Consider the following 8,889-nt stretch of genomic DNA (forward strand, 5'->3'; position numbering starts at 1 on the left):
TTATTACAGAGTAACAGGGGTGAGCAAGACTTTGACCCTACACAAGACATTGACTGTAACTAAACTGCATGAATCCATGTTGATGGCAATACAGTTCTAGTGGGGTTTGAATGCTATTAGCAGCCTGAATTCATGGTGCTCCTCATTATGGAAAGACCATTTATATGGAGAAGAAGGTTCTTCCAACTATTTCAGCTAAAGCTATAACAAATATACCCAACCCCACATGGAATACGTTCCGTAACTAATTAATGGGCACATTTCCCAGTAGGGCACTTTATTTATGCATGGCCAAGCCAACCTCCATATAAACCCTTCTGAGCAAGGGATGTGCCATAATCCTCCCCGGAGCAGAGCAAAACCCAGACCTGCCAACCTGTAAGTGTTTAGACTTAAGTGAAAGCAAATGATAGTGAGATAGAGACAAACAAAGAGAGATACAGACAGCGACACTGAGATACATAATGAGAAAAGAGAAAGGGAAGAATTGTCTTCCACCAATAGATTGTTCTTCCACCAATAGATTTAACTGTGTTTGGGCATTTGAGTAAGATAGAAGGAAGAATGAATGAGAAAAATTCCAGGGAAAACCTGCAGGGAAATCTGTTTCAGGATCCTTAACACTTGGGGGAAAGTGGACCTCTTAGCAGCACAATGATCCCAAACTCAAAGTAAGGTAACATGGACTCATGGACAAATAGGTAAATGTATTACAATGGCCAGGCCCTTGGCAAGGTGTCATTGAACCATAACCTGAAATACCAGATCTGTAAGTGGAGAAAAGCATAGTAGGTTTGGCAGCTGCCATCTCCATCCTTTGGTGATCACCATGGCAGTGATCACCAACTAGTAGTGGAAACCAAGACCAGATGAGCTGCTAGTTCACATCACTCCTACACATGCAAGTGCTGAAGTGCTACAGGGTGCAAAAATTGTGACCCATATACAGATCCCTTGCATTGGAACCAGTGGTGAGTATAAGGCCATTACCATAAGAAGACATTGAGTACAGCACTCCCTATAGTTACATAGTTAAATAGTTACATAGGGTTGAAAAAAGAGCAGAGTCCATCAAGTTCAACCCATCCAAGTAAACCCAGCATCCCCTCCACCCCCAAGCTTGTATATTGTGAGTGGCATGTCAACTAGGAACATTGCTGGGGACTTCCCATCTCTCCTGGATTCAGCAAGGCCAACGTAAGGAACACCTGCTGATCCAGGAATGATCCTATTGTGGTTTTGGAATCAAGAAGAATTTTGTCCCCATTTCTCCATTCTTGGAGTCATGTGGATCACTGCCGACCTAGAACTTGTATTTAAACCAGATTTGTTATTTTATTAGCCAACGTGCTACTTTTTTATTGGCCCCAATATTCCAAAAACCAGGCATTGTATTGCTGGGGTCATAGACCCTAATACCCAGCAGTGTATGAAAGGCAGGAGTGGAACATGAAGAGCAGAGGGTCGGAAAGCAACCAACAACTATAATCATTTTACTAAAAATGTGAGATATTAAAAAGCTTGCTTTTGCAATGAAGATATAGTGGAGCCAATAATTTAAAAAAAATATAATTAGATGACTTGATTATATTTCAGGTATTTTGCAAGATCGCAATGATTCAGGGTGGGGTTAGAATAAACTAGAATAAAACATTCCTGGTAGCTATATACGGCATTGGTGTTCATGTCATATACAGTAGACTGGGAGTTGGTCTTGGGAAACCCAAGCTACAAATATACCCCTGGCTCTAATGAATATCAAGGGAACATTCTTCATGAATAGTTTCAAGAGGTTTTTGAGTATTTGCATTCATTATAGTTACTGTTCTTGGAATCTCTTTACAGATTGGCCAGTTAATAGCAGGATCCTACCTACTTTCCTTAGATTTCCACATAACAGCTCTGTCTCTAGAAGATCTCCCCTATCTCCATGTCTAATCAATCTACCATCTCTGAGTTCATCCTTATGGGATTCCCAGGTCTCCAGCAGAAATACTACATTCCAGTCTCCATTACAATGTTTCTTGTCTACTGTGTCTCACTGGTGGCCAATAGCTCCGTTATCATATTGGTCCTTCAGAAAGAGCAACTCCACCAGCCCATGTACATTATAATCAGGAACCTCGCTCTCTCTGACCTTCTCTTTGACACAATAACATTACCGAAAATCATTGCCAAATATTGGTTCGGAGCAGGTTCTATAACATTCTATGGATGCTTCTTCCAACTCTTCTGTGTAAATTCCCTTGGAAGCCTCTACTCCTTCATCATTATGCTGATGGCTATTGACCGTTATGTTGCTATCTGCCAACCTCTCAGGTATCACTCCATTATCAGCAATAAGCTGGTGACTCTCCTCTGCTACTTTTTATGGGTTTTTGCTGCCCTAATTGGGTCCATTGTTGCAGTCATTGTTGGACAACTCCCTTACTGTGGGCCCAACCGAGTCAAGAACTGTTTCTGTGTCAACTCAGCCGTTGCAGTGTTGGCGTGTGTAGATGTTACATTGGCCAGACGGACAGTATTTATCCTTGCCATGTGTGTGCTCCTCTTGCCATTGGCTGTTATTATACTCTCATATGTTCTCATAATCCGGGTCATACACTCAACTAACACCGAGAACTCATGGAAGGCATTTTACACCTGTAGCACTCATTTAATGGTCATTGGCTTGTACTTTATCCCCAGGGTGTTTGTATATAGTACCAGTCAGATCCCTTTGACCCTCGATGCTGATATCAACGTCCTACTTCTTTGTCTCTACACATTTATCCCCCATTTAGCCAGCCCCATTATATTCTGTCTTAGAACCAAAGAAATTAGAAACATTTTGGGGCAAATAATCACCACTATATTTCATATTGATTCTGAGCATGGATCTAGAACACTTCAGTGAAATTGCATTAGTAATAGAATGTTAAAGCTTCATTAGACTCAATACTGATGAGAATTAGCAGAATAAATAAATAAATATATATATATATATATATATATATAATGCTCCCTGTGCAGAGGGAACTATGGTAAAAAAAGTTTAGGAAATATCTATAGGAAGATAAAGTGAATGTAGACCCTAGAAATGTATCTTCTGGCTTCATCTTCAACCATCAGGAGTTTCCTCACCGTCTCCTGTAGCTCTTATCAAATGTTATTCAGACTTGTTGATGTTTGAGTGTTCCCTACGTTAGGTCTTAAACAAATTTGCTCATCCCGATCTACCAACTTTCAAAAAAACTCCAATTGCTTGTTCTACATTTGAGTTTTTCAACTTTTCTGCATTTAATAAATCACGAACAGTCAAGTATTGTTGGAAAAAAGCCTTGAATTCCGATGAAAGATGTCATGTAGAATTAATTGCCCCGGTAACTAAGGTCAGTTACCTCCAGTTACACCAGAATAACAATTTTGCCACAGATGCTGATGACCATGAAGATTTTTATTCGTCCAGGTCATGGTATATCTAGTAGGAGTAAATCTAGAGCAACTGGACTTGTTGAGTAATCATTGAAGACATTTCACTACTCATCCGAGCAGCTTCTTCAGGTCAACTCACCTTCTTTAGTTCAACTGAAGAAGCAGCTCGGATGAGTAGTGAAACATTATCAGTCCAGGTGCTCTAGGTTTACTTACACTAGATACACAGATGCTGATGTCTATTAAGATTTTTATTCGTCCAGGTCATGGTATATCTAGTAGGAGTAAATCTAGAGCAACTGGACTTGTTGAGTAATCATTGAAGACATTTCACTACTCATCCGAGCAGCTTCTTCAGGTCAACTCACCTTCTTCAGTTCAACTGAAGAAGCAGCTCGGATGAGTAGTGAAACGTTATCAGTCCAGTTGCTCTAGGTTTACTTACACTAGATACACAGATGCTGATGTCTATGAAGATTTTTATTCGTCCAGGTCATGGTATATGTAGTAGGAGTAAATCTAGAGCAACTGGACTTGCTGAGTAATCATTGAAGACGTTTCACTACTCATCTGAGCAGCTTCTTCAGTTCAACTCACCTTCTTTAGTTCAACTTACACTAGATACACAGATGCTGATGTTAATTAGCACCAATATTATCATTTCTGATGAAGTTTAATTAATCGATCTGGTTCACATAATGTATTTGGCACCACTGTCCCTTCTTATTGACTGCTCTCTGGATTCTGCTTTTTCATGGGGAATCTGGGGTCTAAAAGGCTCAGAGTAGCGCATCCTGCAGTAGCTCGGACTGAACAATGGTGAAAAGGTAAAATAGCTTTATCTTGCTATATACTGGGCTGGGTGAAGTTATACATGCTCTAGCACAATATCCTGGCATGTTCTGGGCTGGTAGTACAACGCAGGGTATAAGGTAAGCGATTACTATCACTGGGGGGTTCCTAACATTTTGGCACCCCCCAGTGTTTTTAGCTTTCCTTCTCTTTTAAGGCAAGGGACTTTTTGGGAGCAAGCTGGACAGACTGGAGAGGGACATAACAGAACCAAGGCAGGTGTGGGATGGAGTGGAGTGAACTGGAGAAAGAACAGGCCTGGAGCAGGACCAAGGCAATGAAGGGCAAGAGCAAGGAAGAGCTAGGGGCAAGTCACAGTACTCAAGCCAAAACTACCTTAATGCTCAGGCCAGGAAGTGATGCAGGCGGGGGGTTTAAATAGTACAGATAAATAGTCAGCTCTGATTGGCTGATGAATGAGACTGGTAGATTAAGATCCAGGTTAAAAGAAATTAGTCGGCTTGCCAGTTGCTCTCCTGGCTTAGTGATTAGGGGAAGCAACTAAAAACCCCTAGGTTCATGGCTTAAATCCCAACAAACCCTAATAGTGGGTCAACTACTACTTTACTACTGGTGTACATTGTTATATTAGGGCCCCCTGTACCTTAGATTCAGAAATTACTGGATTAATTTACAAAACAAGGTATATGGAGCAAAATGCAAAGAAAAAAGGGCAACATAAGCCTTCACAGAAGGAGCAGCACATAGAACGTTTTCAAACAAAGCTCTCAGGGTAGGAACATGTTGTAGGACCACATACAGATGCCATGTAGTACATGTGAATTCTATGGATGCTTCATCACAAATACATTTTCTGCTAATGAGTTAATAGTGTTCCAGAACTGGAATTCAGTATGACTCCAAGATCCAGATTTAGCCTACAATAGAACCTACAACAGAGCTCCGGCATCCTCCCTTGCCTCTCCTACTCCCTTGTGTCTTACCTTCAGTGGAAGCAATAGTAGGTAGACCAGCCTCCCCCACAACTTTTCTTCTAGCCAAATGATCAAGAACCCCCCTTACCCCAAGATACTGATTCTTGTCTACACAGGCTAATGGGCAACTGACGGGTAAACTGTAGGGACAATTAAATCAGAGTTGAGATGCCCATGGATATCTATAGGAATAAGCAGATAATGGTGTTTTGACTTCTCAAAAGTAGGTAAGGGGTGTGAGGGTACAATACCCTTTATTGTCATCAGAATGCTCACCTCATTGGAGACATCTTGTGACACATTGAAAGTAATGCTGGAACTTGTCCCCACTCCAGAATGCCATTGTGAGGACAAGTAGAAGAAAGGAACCCTTATCTGGTTTCTTCTGCTCCCACCACCTTGGCCATGGTTGGAGTAAGGACCAGCAGGGGTCAATAATTTCAATTACCGTATTTTATGAGGTAGGGGTGACCATTAAACCAGCCCTTTCAGTCTCAAATCCTATATATCACTGGCCTATGTGATGGTTTATTTATATGAACTTCCACCCCAAATCCAAAGCTGGAGATGGGGGTTTGGGTTGTGCCTTTGTAATAGAGGTTCATTCTTTTCTTCTGTCTTCTCCTACACTCCTGTTGTTAAACAGTGTTAGAACCACCCCAACACAAGAAAGGGAAAAAAGTAGGGTGGATATTACTGGTTGCATTGTTGTGGAGGCAACATTTTTGTGGTTTTCTACTGGGATTCTAGACTGGGCCTATTGAAATCAATGGACCTTTCTGGCCTAGATAAGGCAAATCCAAACAAGTTGCCCTTTCCTGCGCCAAGGGACATCTTTTCAACTAACCAAATAATCACTAAATGCCCCCCCCCCGTAGCTTAACAAATGCAAAAGTGCACATTATATCAGTTTAACATTCCATAAATATGCCTTCTAAATCCCCGGAGAATCATTAGAGCTGGAAACCAACCCTGTGGGCCTATGAAAAATAATGAGCAATTATCAACTGGAGGTTGTGGCATGTATGTACCATAAGGGACGTGTCACAGATTTGCCTTCTTTATAAATACCCCCAGGTAGAAATAGCCCAGAAGTCACCCAGGAACAGAGCATGAGAGATTCGTCAGTGACTTCTTATTATCTTGTGAGTATTTCTGCCTCAACCAATACCTTATGGTGCAGTTCATTGATCCAGGGACGGGTCCCATTGCCATCTTGGAGTCAGGAAGGAATTTTTTTCTCCCTGTGGGAAATTAGAGAGGATTCAGATGGGGTTTTTCACCTTTCTTTGGATCAACTAGCAGGTAGGCAGATTATATATAGGCATTATGGTTGAACGTGATGGACGAGTGTCTTTTTTCAACCTAACTTACTATGTTACATCACTCCCTGCCCCTGCGGAGTGTACCATTCCTTACACACACACACACCGGGGTCAATGTCATGAAGAGCCACATATTCATATTAATAGATGGTACCAAACAGGCAAGTCACATGTAGGGTATATTGTTTAGACATTGACCCCAAATGGTGTTTTATTGACTCTGCTTTAACACAGATAAGCTCATTCTTTCCCATATTTACTTGGTATTAGTCCTTAAGGTTAATGGGACGCACGGCACAGAATTGTTGGCACTGGAAGCTGTTGGTGTGTGTACTTGATCCCAACTAAGATATAATTACCCCTTATTGGGGCAGAACAGCCCTATTGGGTTTATTTAATGGTTAAATGATTCCCTTTTCTCTGTAATAATAAAACAGTACCTGTACTTGATCCCAACTAAGATATAATTACCCCTTATTGGGGCAGAACAGCCCTATTGGGTTTATTTCATGGTTAAATGATTCCCTTTTCTCTGTAATAATAAAACAGTACCTGTACTTGATCCCAACTAAGATATAATTACCCCTTATTGGGGCAGAACAGCCCTATTGGGTTTATTTAATGGTTAAATGATTCCCTTTTCTCTGTAATAATAAAACAGTACCTGTACTTGATCCCAACTAAGATATAATTACCCCTTATTGGGGCAGAACAGCCCTATTGGGTTTATTTAATGGTTAAATGATTCCCTTTTCTCTGTAATAATAAGACAGTACCTGTACTTGATCCCAACTAAGATATAATTACCCCTTATTGGGGCAGAACAGCCCTATTGGGTTTATTTAATGGTTAAATGATTCCCTTTTCTCTGTAATAATAAAACAGTACCTGTACTTGATCCCAACTAAGATCTAATTACCCCTTATTGGGGCAGAACAGCCCTATTGGGTTATTTCATGGTTAAATGATTCCCTTTTCTCTGTAATAATAAAACAGTACCTGTACTTGATCCCAACTAAGATATAATTACCCCTTATTGGGGCAGAACAGCCCTATTGGGTTTATTTCATGGTTAAATGATTCCCTTTTCTCTGTAATAATAAAACAGTACCTGTACTTGATCCCAACTAAGATATAATTACCCCTTATTGGGGCAGAACAACCCTATGGGTTTATTTAATGTTAAATGATTCCCTTTTCTCTGTAATAATAAAACAGTACCTGTACTTGATCCCAACTAAGATATAATTACCCCTTATTGGGGCAGAACACCCTATTGGGTTTATTTAATGGTTAAATGATTCCCTTTTCTCTGTAATAATAAAACAGTACCTGTACTTGATCCCAACTAAGATATAATTACCCCTTATGGGCAGAACAGCCCTATTGGGTTTATTTCATGGTTAAATTGATTCCCTTTCTCTGTAATAATAAAACAGTACCTGTACTTGATCCCAACTAAGATATAATTACCCCTTATTGGGGCAGAACAACCCTATTGGGTTTATTTAATGGTTAAATGATTCCCTTTTCTCTGTAATAATAAAACAGTACCTGTACTTGATCCCAACTAAGATATAATTACCCCTTATTGGGGGCAGAACAGCCCTATTGGGTTTATTTAATGGTTAAATGATTCCCTTTTCTCTGTAATAATAAAACAGTACCTGTACTTGATCCCAACTAAGATATAATTACCCCTTATTGGGGCAGAACAGGAATATATGAAATGAAACACCTGCCTATATATAGTACATGAGATACAGACCCTACAGTGACTCTGGATATCAGTAACCGGTAGAATAAAGTACATGGGATAAGATCTATGCATTATTAATAATCAGGTTATTTATAGGGGGGGGGGGGGGGGTCTGTGCATTATCAGTATCAGTGCTGTACTCACAGGGATTCTGTGCCTTTACATTAACTATTAGTATGTTATAGCACATCCTATTCCTAGCAACTTTCCAATTGGTCTTCATTTTTTATTTGTTATAGTTTTTGAAATTTTTGCCTTTCTCTTCTGACTCTTTCTAGGATTCCAGTGGGGGTCACTGACCCCGGCAGCCAAACCCTATTGCTCTGTGAGGCTCCAGTTTTATTGTTATTGGTACTTTTTATTCCTTACCTTGCTATTCAGGTCCTCCTCTATCAATATGCCAGTGTCTATTTCAAACCACTGTCTGGTTACTAGGTTATATTGAACCCTAGCAACCAGATAGCTGCTGAAATGCCAACATTGTTACATTATTCTGGGATTTGTATCCCAGTAACAACTGAGTAACGTTGAGCCGGGTTTGTATCCCCTTTAAGTCTGTGCCGTGGGTTCATCTCTGTCTCTGTCATTCACACTATAGTTGTAG

At 40.4% G+C, this 8,889-nt stretch overlaps 1 protein-coding gene across 1 annotated transcript; it reads left to right on the forward strand.

Annotated features, from left to right (window-relative positions):
- The first annotated feature begins 1,285 nt into the window (after positions 1 to 1,285).
- Positions 1,286 to 2,896, forward strand: LOC100486243 (olfactory receptor 56A1). Its single transcript, XM_018089470.2, has 2 exons — positions 1,286 to 1,312; positions 1,916 to 2,896. The coding sequence occupies exons 1-2, from the start codon at positions 1,286 to 1,288 to the stop codon at positions 2,894 to 2,896; spliced, it is 1,008 nt and encodes a 335-aa protein (XP_017944959.2).
- Positions 2,897 to 8,889: the final 5,993 nt, after the last annotated feature.

Source organism: Xenopus tropicalis, chromosome 2, assembly GCF_000004195.4.
Source record: "Xenopus tropicalis strain Nigerian chromosome 2, UCB_Xtro_10.0, whole genome shotgun sequence".
NCBI lineage: Eukaryota > Metazoa > Chordata > Amphibia > Anura > Pipidae > Xenopus > Xenopus tropicalis.